This window comes from Armigeres subalbatus, chromosome 1 (assembly GCF_024139115.2).
Source record: "Armigeres subalbatus isolate Guangzhou_Male chromosome 1, GZ_Asu_2, whole genome shotgun sequence".
Lineage (NCBI taxonomy): Eukaryota > Metazoa > Arthropoda > Insecta > Diptera > Culicidae > Armigeres > Armigeres subalbatus.
In genome coordinates this window covers 27,255,996-27,274,211 of record NC_085139.1, presented here as the reverse complement: position 1 = coordinate 27,274,211, position 18,216 = coordinate 27,255,996, and the positions used below count along the sequence as shown (strand labels likewise).

The 18,216-nt window shown below is 44.6% G+C and overlaps 1 protein-coding gene across 1 annotated transcript in view; it reads left to right on the top strand.

Moving 5' to 3' along the window:
• The first annotated feature begins 7,419 nt into the window (after nt 1–7,419).
• The window catches only part of LOC134222974 (intermembrane lipid transfer protein VPS13B), a 67,728-nt gene continuing 56,931 nt past the window's right edge, over nt 7,420–18,216 (top strand). The window contains exons 1-2 of the mRNA XM_062702119.1: nt 7,420–8,023; nt 8,357–11,048. Coding sequence (XP_062558103.1) covers nt 7,759–8,023; nt 8,357–11,048 — 2,957 coding nt within the window. The 5' untranslated portion in view covers nt 7,420–7,758. The remainder of the gene's footprint in view (nt 8,024–8,356; nt 11,049–18,216) is intronic.

Below are 18,216 nucleotides of genomic sequence, written 5' to 3'. Positions count from 1 at the left end.
CGCAAAGCCATGAAGATAGATACCCATATTTGCATTATTTCGATCTGGAACCGTTTTTACGGAAATGGCCATATCTCTGCGAAGTTTTTATGAATTCTCGATCTACAGCCAGTATTGGTCAGCATATTAGTTCTAGTTTATGGAAAAAACATAAAACATGATGAAAGTAAACGTCACATAAAATGACAAGCAGTTCAAAAAATGCATTTTGAACATACCATCGGGAAATCCGGAACATCTCCGGTGGCCAATGGCCAATCTAAGATTCTACATAGGGGCAGTATATTAGAAGAGTTTCCGCCTCTGATGGTCCCGGTTTTATCAAAATCAGATTTTTCTAGGCAAAGTTATGCTGATTGGAATATCAACAAAAATTTGCCTATCTCAACCTTTTTGTCTAACCCCTGTACTTTGGACTCCGCAAGACGCTCCGATCGAATAGAGTTCGCCGCCATACCAAATTGACTATCTACAAAACGCTTATAAGACCGGTAGTTCTCTACGGCCACGAGACCTGGACGATGCTCGTGGAGGACCAACGCGCACTGGGAGTTTTTGAAAGGAAAGTGTTGCGTACCATCTATGGTGGGGTGCAGATGGCGGACGGTACTGCTGGTGTGAACAACTACTTTGCCACCAATCATCTTGTTGTGGTACACCTTATGAGCTATACCCACCTTGTTCTAGAAATATCATCGTTTGCGCTTCACGCGCCTTTTCTCTCATTCTCCAAAGTGAACTCGTTACGAACAGTCGTGATTAATAAAAGTTATTTTTATGTTTCGTTTATTAAACTCAGCCTTTTATTTTTAATCGAAAGTCCAATAGGTTATTGGCCCAGTTTACGTTTGAGTGATTGAGTTTGTTGATTATTTTTCTCGCGCGGTAGTGCATTTTGTTTTGCATCGGTGAAATTTTTTCTACTCGCGTTTCGGGTGCCGTGGTGTGCTTGTGAAAAACAAGATGGCGGACACGAAAGTGACGGTTGAAAAGTTGAATGATGGAAACTATGCGGTGTGGAAATTTAAGATGCGTCTGCTTCTGACGAGGGAAAAGTTGTTGAAGGTGTTAACCGAGCCAAAACCCGCAACTGATGATGCGACCTGGATCTCAGAAGATGAGAAGGCGCAGGCGTTGATTGGTTTGGCTATGGTGGATACACAACTGATTCATGTCATGACGAAGACTACGGCGAAAGAGATGTGGGATGCGCTAAAAGACTATTGGCGATTAAAGGTTGCATGAAGAAGAAGAAGAAGTCGAAGGATGATATTAAAAAAAATATTGCACGGGGAAGCATACGGAAAATTTTTTAAAACTCTTCTCAAAAATTCTAGAAGCGGTTTAATTAAAAACGGAAAGCAGTACGGGGTTGGACTTTTCTTATACTGTGTATCAAGTATGATATCATAAAATAAAATTTGAAAACGAAAAATTGCGTTCATTATGCAGTAGACGGAAAGTCCAACCCCGTACTGCTAACCGTTTTTAATTAAATTGCTCCTAGAATTTTTGAGAAGAGTTTTAAAAAACTTCCCGTATGCTTTCGCGTGCAATATTTTTCAAATATCATCCTTCGACTTCTTCTTCTTCATGCAACCTTTAATCGTCAATCACGAGCGTGCATCTCTTTCCAGCATTATCCACGTGGTGCGACAGTTAATCACTATCCGGATGCCGGAAAATGGCAATATGGCGGAACACTTGAAGGAGATGGCGGCGCTGCGGTTACGTTTAACTGCTTTGGGCGAGGAAGTGAAAGACAACTGGTTCGTCGCATTGATGTTGTCCAGTCTTCCGAGATCATATGACGGTTTGATCGTAGCTCTTGAAAGTCGACCGGATGCAGACCTTACAGTAGATTTTGTTAAAGGTAAGCTGCTTGACGAAGGTTGTCGACGCGTGGACAGCGAGTGTCGTGATGATAAGGCACTGGTGATCAGTTCGGCTAAATACAAAAATGTGAATGCGAGTAAGCCGAAAGTGAAGAAAGAAGTGACGTGCCATTACTGCAAGAAAACTGGCCACTTTCGCCGTGATTGTCAAAAGCTCATACAAGACAAACGTGATAAGGAGTCCGACAATCCAAAGGCAAACGTTGCTGTTAAATCTGTTTCTGGTTTTGAAGTGTGTTTGGCAGCGGGGAATAAAGTGGGATCCGGTTTTTGGTATCTGGATTCGGATGCAACGGCTCACATGACAAGTGATGCTACATTGTTGGATGCCGTGGATAAATCAAGAGCAACAGCGGTCTGTTTGGCGGATGGAAAACCCATTGAATCATCTGGTAGCGGCACGGGTAAGCTAGTGTCATTTAATGGCGATGGTGTGAAAACCAAAGTGCGACTCGAAAATGTTTTGCATGTTCCGTCTCTTGCTGGTAACTTGCTGTCGGTGAGTAGGATTACCGACCTGGGGTTTAGTGTGTTGTTCGAACAGAACGAATGCCGTATTCTGAAAGGAAATGAGTCGGTATTAGTTGGTCAACGCAAAGGTGGCTTGTACCACTTAAAGCATGTTCCTGAAAAGGCATTTCTGGTAAATTCGAAGCATTCGGAATTGTGCAGGCATCTGTGGCATCGACGTCTTGGCCATCGTGATATGCAAGTAGTAGATAAAATAGTGCGTGACAATTTGGGATACGGGTTGAAACTAGATCCATGCACAGTGCAGTCAGTGTGCGGTCCGTGTTGTGACGGGAAAATGGCTCGTGAATCGTTCCCGAAAGTGTCGGACAGTAAATCTATTGCGATAGGAGATCTTGTGCACACTTACTTGGGTGGACCGATGGAAGAAGAAACGCCTAGTGGCAATCGGTTTTATATTGTGCTAGTGGACGATTTTTCGCGTTATAGTGTAGTGTATCTATTACGGCGTAAATGGGACGCTGAAGAAACCATCCGGGAATATTGCTGTCTGGTGAAAAATCAGTTTGGACATTTTCCAAAGAAGTTGCGTTCCGATGGCGGTGGCGAGTATTTGAGTAGTTCGTTGCGGAAGTTTTTTGCGGAAAGTGGTATCGTGCACGAGTTGACGGCGCCGTATTCACCACAACAGAACGGTGTTGCGGAACGGAAGAACCGTTATCTAGTTGAGATGCTTCGGTGCATGCTTGCGGAGTCGAATTTGGAAAAGCAGTATTGGGGGGAGGCGATTTGCACTGCAAATTATTTGCAGAACCGTTTACCCTCATCAACTGTCACTAAAACATCGTACGAGCTTTGGCATGATAAGAATCCGTCGTTCGGACACTTGCGGATCTTCGGTTCGAAGGCATACGTGCACATTCCCAAAGAAAGGCGACGGAAGCTTGATAGGAAATCAGAACAACTGGTCTTCGTTGGGTACGCTGACGGTCGTAAGGCGTATCGTTTTTTGAATCCTGCAACGAATTTAATTATGATTAGTAGGGATGCAAAATTCCTTGAATTGTGCGATACGAAGGAAGCTGTTAGTTGCCATGGTCTGGAAACAGGAGGAGTGCTGGAAGTACCACTGATAAGAAAATTATTTTGAGCTTTTTAGTGGAATGTTTTCACCTGTCATAAGACGAGTTTGAACAATCCCATTGAATTCCACCACTTAATTGTATCCTGACAGATACGTATTTCGACCTCAACAGTAGTGTCTTCAGTGTCTTGTACTTGACTCGACTTGAAGAAAATGATCGCAGCTTACACTGAGCTGAGAGCTTGGAAATCTACCGACAGGTACAAACGCGGTTGTTGAATAAAGATCAAGGAAATGGTAGCTCCTGGCTCTTCAAGTTTATACCTAAGCATTAAGCGCATCAAGCGAGTAGAAATAAGCACCGTAGTAAGATAAGTACCTAGATAAATTATTATACCTACGCATAGTATAAATAGTGTAAGCTGCGATCATTTTCTTCAAGTCGAGTCAAGTACAAGACACTGAAGACGGCCTTACTGTTGAGGTCGAAATACGTATCTGTCAGGATACAATTAAGTGGTGGAATTCAATGGGATTGTTCAAACTCGTCTTATGACAGGAGTACCACTGATGTTGCCATCGGTGGATGCGCCTCGACGTGAGCTTGTTTAAGTGGAAGCTGACATGGAATCGCAAGAAGAAGCTGATTTCAACGAATCATTTTACGACACAGTTTCCGAAGGAGATGGTTCATTCCATAGATTTCCTTTGGATGAAATTGCCCGACGTTCAAAACGAACCACGAAAGGAGTTGCGCCTCGCAGATTGATTGAACAGATTTTTGCCGTTGAATCGCTGGATCATGACGAAGCAGAACCGAAAACTTTTCGTGAAGCACTTTCCTGTGAGAAGAAAGAAAAATGGAAAGCGGCGATGTTAGAAGAAATGAAATCTCATCAATAAAACGGAACATGGGAGATCGTGAAGTTACCTGCTGGGCGAAAGGTGGTCGGATGTCGATGGGTATACAAGCTCAAACGCAAAGCAGCTGGAGAAGTTAAGAAGTACAAAGCACGTCTGGTGGCTCAGGGATACTCTCAAAAGTATGGAGTCGATTACGACGAGGTGTTTGCACCTGTTACGAGCCACGCAACGCTTCGTGTACTGTTGGCAGTGGCGAGCAGAAGAAAAATGACATTGAAACATTTCGATGTGAAAACGGCCTACTTGTACGGTGAACTAAGCGAAGAGATTTTCATGAGGCAACCGCCTGGATATGCAGTGAAGGGAAAAGAAAATATGGTTTGTCGTTTGAAAAGGAGCATTTACGGACTCAAGCAGTCAGCTCGATGTTGGAACCAACGGCTACATGGTGTTCTCTTGGAAATGGGTTTTGTGCAAAGTGTTACTGACCCGTGCCTGTATTCAAAATTGGTACATGGGAAACGTGTTTACCTGTTAGTATTTGTTGACGACATAATGGTTGGCTGTGAAGACGAAGCTGAAATTGATTCGGTGTACAGTATGTTGAAAGACTATTTTGAAGTTACAAACCTCGGAGGGCCTAATCAGTTTTTGGGCTTGAAGATAGATAGAAACAACGACTTTAAGTACAGTGTTTCAGTTGGAGGGTACATAAAGAAGGTTGCAGATAGATTTGGTCTTCGTGATGCGAAACGGGCTAAAACGCCTATGGAAGAAGGTTTTTTGGGTGCAGAGGATAAGAGTGCAAAATTAGCCGATGGGAACGAATATCGTAGTCTCGTCGGAGCGCTACTCTACATTTCTGTTTGTGCAAGGCCGGACGTAGCAGCTAGTGTGGCGATACTAGGTCGCAAAGTGTGCTCGCCTACTGAAGCAGATTGGGTTGCGGCCAAGCGTGTAGTTCGTTATCTGAAGGCAACAAATGAGTGGAAATTAGTGTATGGCGACGAAAATGGACAACTGATCGGCTATTTGGATGCTGATTGGGCCGGCGACGTGAGTACAAGAAAATCTACAACTGGTTTTGTATTCAAATATGCTGGTGGTGCAGTATCGTGGGCAAGTCGGAGGCAAACCTGCGTCACGTTATCGTCAATGGAATCCGAATATGTGGCGCTATGTGAAACAAGTCAGGAGCTAATCTGGCTGAAGAATCTGCTGATTGAAATGGGGGAAGAGCTGAAAGGTCCAATCAAGGTAATGGAGGATAATCAGAGTTGCATCCAGTTCGTTAGCACTGATCGTAAAAGTCGTCGCTCTAAGCACATCGATGTGAAGGAACAGTACGTGAAACAAATGTGTGAAGGTGGAGACATGGAACTGCATTACTGCCCAACTGAAGACATGGTAGCTGATGCTCTCACTAAACCGGTGGGTGCAGTGAAGATTCTGAAGTTTTCTCGTATGATGGGGCTTTCATCGTAGGATGGCAACTTAAGTTGAGGAGGAGTGTTGGTGTGAACAACTACCTTGCCACCAATTATCTTGTTGTGGTACACCTTATGAGCTATACCCACCTTGTTCTAGACATATCTCGCTTAACTTTTCAAAAGGACCTAAGTAACATTTTTTTCATGAATTAATTTGAATAGCGCAATCAACAGAACAACATAAAACCTTTCGATTGCAGTACTCAAAATAATTCATGAAAAAAATGTTACTTAGGTCCTTTTGAAAAGTTAAGCGAGATATCATCGTTTGAGCTTCACGCGCCTTTTCTCTCATTCTCCAAAGTGAACTCGTTACGAACAGTCGTGATTAATATAAGTTATTTTTATGTTTCGTTTATTAAACTCAGCTTTTTATTTTTAATCGAAAGTCCAATAGGTACGTGGAGGAGGCGAATGAACCACGAGTTGCATCAGCTGCTGGGAGAACCATCCATCGTTCACATCGCGAAAATCGGAAGACTGCGGTGGGCCGGGCACGTAGCCAGAATGTCAGACAGTAATCCGGTGAAAATGGTTCTCGACAATGATCCGACGGGAACAAGAAGGTGAGGTGCACAGCGGGCAAGGTGGATCGATCAGGTGGAGGACGATTTGCGGACCCTCCGCAGACTGCGTGGTTGGCGAAGTGCAGCCATGGACCGAGCTGAATAGAGAAGACTTTTATGTGCAGCACAAGCCACTCCGGCCTTAGTCTGATAATAAATAAATAAAAATGAAATGAAAAGATTATCTCCTGCATTTAGTTTGCACTGATGAAATTTCGATTATACCATTGAAAAAACGCCATCTCTTGCATTAATCGTTTTGACTGGTACCTTATTATGCACCTTCACCGAAAACATATTTGGTAGGCGTAGTATACTGATAACAACAGCGCTATAGCGGACACCTTCCTACATAACCGGTACAAAAAAGTTATTCATGAAAAGCTTATAGTTTTGAGAAAACCCGCGTTAGATGTCTTTCGCCGTACAAATTTCTGGTGGTTAACTCATGCTGGCTATTTTGCGCATATACGATAGCGCCTGGAAGCTGGCAGCGGCAGGTTGAAAACCAGCCATTGCCAATAATTCATTATTATCATTTAAAAAATATTACACTGACAAAAATCCAATCATATCCATTATGTGTGGCACACATAAATTTTGACTATAGCATTTCCCACATAACGGCTATGTAAATTCGCATAGCATATATGTGGAAACACACATAACCGTTATTAACTAATAACCTTTATGTTGATTCTCCCATAGCTGGTGGTTATTAACGCACACATAAAATTTATTTGTAAATTTCTTTAGATTTTTGCCAATAAAAATGTGTGGATTTTTATTAGTGTACAGATTTCTGAATTTCATTATTCTCACATTTATTTGACCTGTCGTGTTTAATACACGGTGCTCCACGCACTCAGCCATATTAAAAAGGATGCACGCAGCCACAACTTTGTTCGACCTTGTTCGACCATGCGTTTTTCGACCACCGGCGAACCGAACCCTTTGTTTATTTTGCTTCCTTTTCTGACGTTTCTCCGTCGTTTCGCTACAAAACAAAACCCCCACCCACACCGTTTCACACCCGCGCGCAAGAAAAAAACGCGAAAAACCGCTCCGCTCGAACGATAACAAATCTTACCACCAACAAAACGAAGAAGAAACCATTCTGTCTGTGCGCGACTGAAGTGACTTCGTGGAAGGAAGAAAAAATTGCTTTGTGTTATCATTATCGTGTGGAAAAAAAATCTATTAGTAATCGCTGTTATCAGATTGAACGAACGATAATAGGTACTAGTGGTGAAGGAGTGAAAAATTTGCATCGCTTCCGCGGTAGTGTCTGCTGATTGTAAATTCCTAATTCCAACGGAGTGGAAACCAAAAGTCCCGTTATGTTTTGGTTTTGATGAGAAGAAAATCGACATTTTCCACAGTTCAGAATGTTCAAAATCGAGTCCTACATTACGCCAATCATCCTGAGCTACGTGGAGAAGTATGTGAAGAACATCCGTCCGGAGGACTCGCAGGTGTCGCTATGGGGCGGCGAGGTCGTATTCCAGAATCTGGACCTGAAGCTGGATGTGCTGGAGGAGGAGCTCTCGCTGCCGTTCCAGTTTCTGTCCGGGCACATCCACGAGCTGGCGATTCGAGTCCCGTGGACAAAGATCGCGTCGGAACCGATTGTGATTACGATCAATACGATTGGTGAGTTGCGGAATTACAGGGCTGGTAACGATTTTTTTTTGCATTTAACTTGTAGGAACACTTATACAAAAATGTATGATACTCGACCAAGTTATGTCAATACATTTATTTGACAAATTGATCAAATTTAGAATATTAAATAATTATTTTAAAAATCTAAAATTGTATATTAAAAGAATGCTTAGTAGCGAGAATTAATACAGAGAATTTTTTAGGAGAAAATACTATCAATTATTATTTACGCTTGGCCTATATTTTTATTCGTTTCCAGCCCTGTGTTTATTTACCACTAAACGAATAAGATTTAATCTATTTTTTATTTTATTTTTCTAGAATTTGTATTGAAACTGCAAGAACCGGGCGCTCGAACCGCTCCCCGTAAGGATGCCAACAAGAAGAGCAAAAACTCGGAGGAAGCTCCCCCTCCGGGCTACATGGCGTCGCTGATCAATCGAATCGCCAACAACATCACGATCCGCTGTCACAATTTGATTCTGAAATACGTTGAAGAAGACATCGTCGTTTCTATGAACATCCAGCAGTTGTCGATGGAGTCGGCCGATGGCAAGTGGAATCCGGCCTTTATCGACATCTCACCGACGCGGATTTCGCTGCGCAAGTTGATCAACGTGGTGGATTTGACCATCTGCTTGGACAAGCGCAACTCGGCTGGGAAGATTGAAGTCTGTCAGGAGCCGGTTCTGTATCGAAGCACGCTGCAGGTTCGGGTGCTCATGAAGTACAGCAACGTGCCGGCGCAGGACAAGTCATCGATCACGCGAATCGATGTCCATAGTAAATTTTTGGACTTTAACGTTTCGTCGCAGCAGTTTCCAATGCTGATGAGGCTGTTTGAGCTTGGATTGGCGCTGAAACAGGGGAAGATCAAGAGCGAGATAACTCTCGGTCAGGATGCTAATGTAGAAGGAGAAGGAGAGGTGGGACAGGAATCGCTTCTGTCATGGGCTTGGAACTTGCTGCCTTCGTTCTTTCCGGAGGATAACGAAAGTGACCATACCGATGATCATGAGTTCCACGTGTTTCATGCCGGATGCTACGTTGATCGGATGCGGATGATTTTTAAGACGCAGGAGTTCGTTGGAGATAGTGTGGTCGGAACTGCCAGGAAAATTAAGTACAACCCTTTCCTGCAGCTGGACTTTGATGGAGTTCAGGGTGAGGTGATCATCTGTGGATTGAAGTGGTTCAACGTTTCAGGTGGAATTGCAAAAATAGGGCTGCACGCATTAGAGGATTGCCCCTGTGGACATCCCCTTACCATTCGGGAGATTTTCCAAAGCGAAACCGATTCAACGAGAGAGCAGCACATAAAGGGTTCTTTCTTTGACGACAGCTCCGGGGAAAGTCGTAAATACAATGTCAACTGGAATTACCATCTTGGAACGTACAGTCAGGATGTGCTGCTTAGTAAATCTCCTGGCCTTGCTGTCGACATTGTACATGAAGTGCAGGTTCCCGACGATCGAAGAACCTCCGAGTTTGGAAGCGATCTGGAGTTTAGCAACTTATCCGAGAAGTACATGATTCGAGCCTTTTTCGGCAAATTCCGGTTGAAAATCGGTGCAGACACCCTCCACCGTGTAAAAACGTTAATATCGTACAAGGATGCTTACGAATATTCTCCGTATTACGAAGAGAAACAGATTCCTGGTCTCAATCAACTGCCCCCACCGTCCGCCGAAGATTACGATGCTCTGATGAGTGAAATTCCTTTGAAGCAAATTCACATCACGATTCTTACACCGATTCTGGAACTACACCCATTCGATCATGGCAAGTTTCAGCTTGGGAGAAAGCGCAGCTCAAGTAAATTCCATTCTGGTCAGACTCCTTTCCTATCGGTGGTCTTCAATCGAGTTGAGTGCAACATTCTGACACCACTCTATCCCAATCGATTGATCTTCACCACATGCCAACTACCGGAACCACCGGCCAAATTATTCGATAGCTGCTTTCATTCCATCTCCGGAAACCTGGAACGATTAGTTGCCAAACTACACAATAATGATTCGGAGTTACTCGTTACCACGGCCATCAACCTAAACCATCAGCATCGGTTCCTCATCTTTCCAGAACTTTGGTCTAGCACCGAACTTAACAAAACCGAGCACAACTTCGACATTTCGGACCTCAAACTGCTCCTCAGTCCACCACAAACCACCGTCGCTTGGTCCATCATCCAAACCCTTTCAACCCAAACAGCCTTTTTCCATCCATCTCCGGAAATTCTTTCGAACCTTATCAATTCCGATATGCCAATACTAGACCTAACTATATCCCAAGCACACCTTCGTCAAATCCTCTCCGAACGCACGTCTTCCTTGAAACTCACCTCCCGCAGCCTACGATGCCTTTCATACATTCCCAGCTCTTCATCCACGCAGCGTTCCCTTACCGCTCTCTGGCCGGACCATCCCACCGATGAAGACTTCCTCACCATCATCATCCAACTCCCCATCGACCGGCATCTGACTTCCCTTGAACACCCTCCTCTCTTCTACGGACGCTTCCTCGACCTCAGCCTCAACATGGATCCCACCCTCTACGAATTCCTACGCATCTGGCCCTCAAACCTCGCCGCCTGCCGGGATGACCCGCTCTCCCGAACGCACACCCGCCACTCGCTAAGTCCGCGAAAATCCGTGGAACGCATGCTGCCGAAAAAATCCGTCCAACCCATCACGTCCGTTCACTCCAGTTCGGATAAGGTGGACACGCAACCACCGCCGGCGCTGATTCCGGCCCACCCGAAAGTGGGTTCAACCGTCGCCGAAGACGACACGGAAAAAGACGACCACTCGGCGCCGACACCGTCCGAGAAAACTTCCGAACAGTTGGTGGGAATCGAGTTTTGGAAGCAACTGTCACGTCGGATCATCTTCCATTTGGAGTTTCGACACTGCACCGTGTATTTTCCGCAGCGCTGTATCGAACAGGAGACGATTGGTGGACGGAGGACCCCACAGGAGGAAGAGTTCGGCGACAACGAGATCGTGATGCTCAAGTAAGTTTGCTTTTTATACCTTACCGCTATAATCACTTATCAATCATGATAGAAATAGGAAGTCAAATTCCAATAGCTGAAGGAGCAAGAACCCGAGTAAACAACTAGAAAAGATAGTGGTCTAAAGAAATTAACGAAGCGTACATTAAAAACCCTGATTAATCCACCTAGCGGTGTTGGTGCCTTTCTCGTGCAAAAAAAAATTAAAACGTGGGAGTGTTTTTAGCGTGTTTTGTGCAAAGAAAATAGTATTTTGGCCATAACTTCTGATCCCATAATCCAATTCAGCCAATTTTCAATTGCAAACAATGGGACAGGATTCTCCGTCTCTTGTTGCGAGTAATTCGACCAATGCCAAGTTCCAAAAAGTGTGTCTACAAAATTTTGTACACATACACACATACACTCACACACATACATACATACACACAAACATATATCGATACGATGTTCGGTGCTACAAGGACACGCAGCTAACCTCGAGGGTGCGTTGTGCACTGGCCCCCCTTTGAAGCATTACTTTCTGGTTGTACCGAAGGGACTATGGGCTTGGGGGCAATGGAAAAGGTTTAGCCGGTCGGGGATGTAGTCCTGCCTCCCTCGTTTGCTGTTGGAGGTGATCCCTAACCCCGCACTTCCTTGACAACCCAGGATGTCTGTTGAGCAGATTCCCTCTCCATTGCTTAGGAAGAAACAAAAAACACAAACAGATATCGCCTCAATTCGTCGAACTGAGTCGATTGGTATATAACACTATGGGTCTCCGAGCCTTCTATCAAAAGTTGGGGTTTAGAGTGATCATATAGCCTTTACGTATACTTAGTATACGAGAAAGGCAAAACGAAAATTGCTAAGGGACTATAACAAATCTAAAACTGAAACAAATCAGATTAATCTCCAAAAAGGTAGAGCTTTACTAAAACGTCTTTTCAGAAAAGCCAACTGCGCAGAGTTATTCTTGAGAGACGAGTCGGAACTCCGAATGAAGTCAGGTTTTATTTAACGGATTAAAAGTTTATGAAGCAAAACGTCCTTAACAGTACAGTGTTCAATGTAGGAATGAGCGAAGAAATTATTTTTCCTAACAACTTACTTGTGTTGCTATGTAGCTCCCATAACAACGTAACAGCGCTACGGCCGATTGATTATTGCGCCAACACCCCCTCTCAATCGGATAATCCGACCCCTTGGCACAGTTTCTTGAGATGTGTAGCGTCCACCGGTTTGGTAAACAGATCCGCTAACTGGTCCTCGGTTCGCACATACTTCAATACTATTCGATCGTTCGCAATATGATCTCTAATAAAGTGATGCTTGATATCTATGTGCTTTGATCGTTTGTTTTCGCAATTGTTTGCCATGCCTATCGCTCCTTGGTTATCCTCGTATATTGAGACTGGATCTGATGGCCGCTCCAGCTGGAGGCCTTCCATCACTCCTGAAAGCCAGATAGCTTCTGAGACAGCAGAACTAAGGGACACGTATTCTGCTTCGCTTGAATATGTGGCAACGGTCACCTGCTTCTTACTCGATCATGACACAGCGTTACCGAATACCGCGAACAAATAACCGCTAACTGACTTCCTGTCTTTTGTATCCAATGCCCAGTCGGCGTCAGCATATCCGACCAACGGTTCAGCTGAGTCATCACGAACGTACTTCAGATGCTTCGCTTTCGTTCCTTTCAGGTATCGTACAAGTCGCTTAAGGCACTGCCAATCAGTTATTGTTGGATTTTGTTGATAACGGCCCAGGAATCCGACGGGATAACACAGATCAGGTCTGTTGCACAGCATTATGTACATGATTGTACCCAGAAGCTCGCGGTACGGTTCCTTGCTTGTTTCACCATCTCGCGAAGCACGCAGGCTCTTATCCATAGGCGTCTTGGTAGGGTTACAATCCACCATATTGTAGCGCACCAACAGTTTTTCGATGTTCGCTTCCTGGCAAAGGCTCATTGAATTTTTCGTCCGGTCGTACTCCAGCTTCATACCCAAGAAACGATTGACTTCTCCGCAGTCTGTCATGGAAAACGTTGAACTTAATGCTTTCTTCAGTTTCTCTATCGTTTCCAGCTTTCTCCCAGCTATTAGCAAATCGTCCTCATAGAGTATGATGTAGACTTCATCTCCTGGTTGTATACGTACATAGAGGCAGTAATCATGTTGTGATTGCTGGAATCCCAAATTCAATAGACGGTTGTTGAACTTTTTGTTCCAGCACCTTGGAGATTGCTTCAATCCATACAGTGATTTGAACAAACGGCACACTGTATTGGGAGGAGCTGCGACGCCATCCGGAATCACCATGTATAATTCTTCTTTCAGCTCTCCATGCAGGAACGCTGTCTTGACGTCCATTTGATGTAAGTGGAATTCTTGCTGAACACCAGCTGCGAGTACAGTCTTGATAGTGGCAAGTCTTGCAACTGGAGCAAATGTTTCCTTGTAGTCAACGCCAGCCTTCTGCAAAAATCCTTTAACGACCAGCCTTGCTTTATACTTCGCTGTATTTCCGGTCGCATCGTCTTTCAGCCGGAACACCCATTTTGTCTTCAGAGGTTTCACTCCCTTGGGACAACTTTAAAATCGCCAGACTTTGTTCTCCTCCATGGAACGTAATTCATCTCGTATAGGTGCCATCCATTTGGTCCGGTCAGGCCGTTCGGTTAGCTCATCATATGAATCGGGTACATCTGCGGATATCAATTCACCAGAAACAGCTCTATAACCGATAAAGTAATCGTATAACTTACCAGGGAGCCTGCGCTCCCGTCCGCTATGCCTCGCCAACAATTCACTGGGAATTTCGTGTCTTTCTGTGGGCGAAGGGAGAGCATTTTCTGGTTCATCGACATCATCAGTTGACTCTTCATTTTGACTGATTTCAGATTCATTTTGGGCTTGATCATCCTGGGGGACTAATTCATCGACGGCGTTCTCGTTTTCGAAGCTTGGCTGGTTGTATTCCCCCTCTTGCTTGAGGGAAGGATGAACAGTCAAAGGCACATCATCTTCCTGCTTCATCTTAACGTAGGGAAGCTTGATTCATCGAACTTGACGTCTCGAGCAATTGTAACTTTTCGAGTCACCGGGTCCAACACACGGTATCCATTGGGAGCATACCCAACCATTATCATCTCTTTACTAGTAGCATCTAACTTACGTCTTTTCTGCTTCGGGATCCAAACGAAACTCGTACAGCCGAACACACGAATTTTCTCCAGATCCGGTGTACGACCGAACCACATCTCAGCAGGAGTGCCAACAGAAGGCAGCGCGCTTGTTGGACTTCGGTTCATCAAGTAAACGCACGCCAGAGCTGCTTCTGACCACAAACGCTTCGGCGCTTTCTGAATGAGCACAGAGCAAACTTTCTCAATCAAGGTTTGGTTGAACCTCTCCGCTACACCATTTTGTTGGGGATAATAAGCAACCGTAGCCTCCAGTTGGATCCCTTTTTGCTTGTAGTACTCCATTTGAATTGCAGAACAGTACTCCGTTCCTTGATCCACAGTCATCCTTGACATGGACTTCCCGAACATGGCCGTAACACTCGCTTCGAATTCTTGGAATTTCTCGAACACGCCAGACTTTCTCTTCAACAAGTAAATCATGGAGAAATGAGTGTAGTCATCGATGAAACTCACAAAGTATCGAGAACCATCCCATGCTGGTGGATCAATGGGTCCGCATACAACCGAGTGTATACGCTCCAACGGCCGGTTGGCCCTAATTCTCGTTCCATCAAACGGTTCTCGGCATTGCTTAGCTTGTACGCAGGTGTTACAAAAATCGATCTTACTTGATTTTTCATTCATGCCTTTCAGCATACCTTTCCTGGCTAAGATGTCCAATCCATGTTGGCCAATATGCCCGAGTCGACGGTGCCACAAGTTTCCAATTCCTACCTCACTATGGTTTGCTTGGACTTCTTGAAACGACAGATCGAGTTCATACAAATTTCCACGGAGGTGTCCAGTAGCCAACAGCTTTCCGTCCTTCTTCAACACTGCTACGTTCTCGGAAAAAAGCACATCTATACCTGCATTTGTCATTTTCTTGACCGACATGAGATTTTCTCGTAAAGCACGTTTTTGATGTTGAAAGCACGTTTTTGATGTTGAACGGTATGCCCTTGTTGCTCATTGCGTTAATTTCACCAATTTGACCAGCGATCATTGCTTCTCCTTCCTTGGCAACCTTGATCTCTACAGGATTTGACAAATTTTTCAGACTAGTGAATACGGTCTTGTCGCATACCAAGTGGTCACTGCACCCGGAATCGAGCTTGAATACGATGCGTCCTGGCCTCCTCTCCGCAACATTTGCATCAGCCAAGAAACTCACGGCAATCTTCTTCGCTGAATTGGCTTCCCGTTGACGGCAATCTTTCTTCATATGTCCCCGGCGACCACATCGATGGCACTTTCCGAGGAATTTTGAGAACTTCTTCTTCGATTCGCTGGTAGAAGCTGCAGACTTGTCTTCAACCGAATCACCTTGCCGATCGGATCGTTTGCTTTCTTCGGCCAACAGACGTTGCTTGACGAGATCCAAGTTTAATTCTTCTTCCGCTACATTCTCCAAGGCCGTCAAAGGGTCAAAAGAGTCTGGCAACGTTAAAAATAGTTGCTATACCAGATCACTTGCAGCCAACGTCGCACCAGCGGTCTTCAATCTTCTTACCAGTCCATCAAATTCCAACAGATGTGTCATCATATCGGCGCCTTCCTTCATCCTTAAACGAGCCAACTGCTTCCGAATGATTGTTTGGCTTGCCACGGATTTCTTTGCCTATGTCGTCTCTAAGCTGGCCCACATATCCTTAGTGGTCGTCTTCTCTCGAACGATTTCGAGACACTCGTCCGATAGACACCCCACCAGCAACGCTTTTGCAATCCGGTCTTTCTCCTCGAACTTGGCTTTATCTTCTGCTGCTACCGGAGCCACTCCGGTCAAAACATCCGCAACGCCTTTCGCTTCGAGGTATACCTTCACTTGATAGCTCCAGTTTTGGAAATCTGCTCCACTTCCTCGTAATAACGGGATGTTGCAGGTCACGTCTTCGCGGTGGTGCCCATAACCTCTTGAGAGACGAGTCGGAACTCCGAATAAAGTCAGGTTTTATTTAACGGATTAAAAGTTTATTAAGCAAAACGTTCTTAACAGTACGGTGTTCAATGTAGGAATGAGCGTGGAAATTATTTTTCCTAACAAGTTACTTGTGTTGCTATAGCTCCCATAACAACGTAACAGCGCTACGGCCGATTGATTATTGCGCCAACAGTTATCGTACGCAGTGGCGTAGCCAGGGGGGTGGTTTTGGGCATAAAACCCCCCCCCAGAAACAAAATTTTAAGAAGAAATTTTTTTTTTCGAAGAAAAAATGTTCGGATACCCGCCCCCCCCCCCCCAGACCAATTTTCTGGCTACGCCACTGATCGTACGCAATAGATGAAGCAACCGCCGCCAAACAGTTATGGAACATCGTTAAAGATACGGCACTTACCCAATCAGTACACAGAAAACCGGAAACCCCGTGAATTCCCCCAGAAACCAATCTGCGCATTATTATCTAGAATGTCCAAAAGTTTTTCCTGAAGGAATTTCTCCTGAAAATCTCCCTGAAGCTCCCCCGCAAATTTCTTCAAGAACTTTCCATAAATTATTTCGAGAACTCTTCAGAAATTTCCTCTTAACTCCGTTCGAATGACATAAAATTTCTAAACAAACACCATCCCACCCGCGGAAATTCTTTTAGAAATATTTCCAGGAGTTCATCTAGGACTACTTATGCAAATCCATAAATATCTACAGAAATTAACTTGGCAATCCCTTCAGGTGCTGGTATTGATCGTGAGTCCAATCCTCGCTGTCTCCCTCTTAAACGGCACAAAAGCCTCTTCCATGGCACGGCGATCAATCCCGATAATATCGAAATCGTCCGCAAATCCCAGGAGCATATGGGATCTTGTAATAATGGTACCGCTTCTTTGCACACCAGCTCTCCTAATCGCTACCTCGAGGATTTGTCTCAGGGTAAACATTTGATCCGTCGTTGATCGACCCTCGCGAAAACCTGGTATTCGCCGACGAAGGACTCTTCAAGCGGCCTCAATCTGTTGAACAGGCGCACTCCAGTCTGTGCCCTTTTCTCAAAGCGAGGGCAAATGAGGCCATCCAACCAGCTAGCATGCAATTCCTCGTCTTCCCATATTTTTGATTTTCGAATATGGTGCAGAACTTCATAAAGCTAATCACTGCCATGTTTAAGAAGTTCTGGTCCTTCCCCTTTTACAGCTCTTTAATAGCTTTTCTAACCTCATCTAGTGTAGACGACTCCACCCACAGCTTGTCCATCGTCGCTAATATTTATTCTTTTCACCGTCATTTCCACTATTCAACAATAAAGTCTCGAAGTGTTGCTTCCACTTCGGTTTTATCTGTCAGCAAATTGCCCTCTTGGTCGTTGCACATGACGGGAGATGGCGCTGTTTTTCTCAGCACGCCATTGACAGTCCCATAAAACCTCCGCATATCATTCTGCTCCATTCTTTCCTGCGCCTCACTAATCACTTGCTCTTCGTACTCTTTTTGCCTTTTCTCGTACAACAAAGTTGTACCTTCAAAGGCTATCATTTCACTCCGAATGCGAACGTTTTATTAATGTCGCGGAGACCCATAGTGTTATATACCAATCGACTCAGCTCAACGAACTGAGCACATGTCTGTCTGTCCGTGTGTATGTGTGTGCACAAAAGCTAAGAAAAACATTAGACAACTTTCCATATAGTAATCCTTAACCGATTTTCTCGCAACAAGTTGCATTCGACAGAGGGCAAATCCTAGTTGATCACTATTGAATTTGATAACAATCGACCATTGCGTTTAGAAGTTATTAAGAAAATGGTATATCGAACAATATTAGCACCATATAAGGTTGGTGTCTTTGCGTTATGCGAGAAAGGCAGTATCACTACTAGGTGGATTAAGTCGGGTTTTCTTCCTGCGGTGGGTTCGTTTTTCGGCTGCTCTAGCGTTTTTCTCGTCTGTCACTTTCTGTGCAGTATGCCTACCACTTCTAGTGATGTTGTGGTCACCGCTCCATGGATTGACTCCCATATAACATTGACGTTGTCACTAACGTTGATTTTACTTATCCG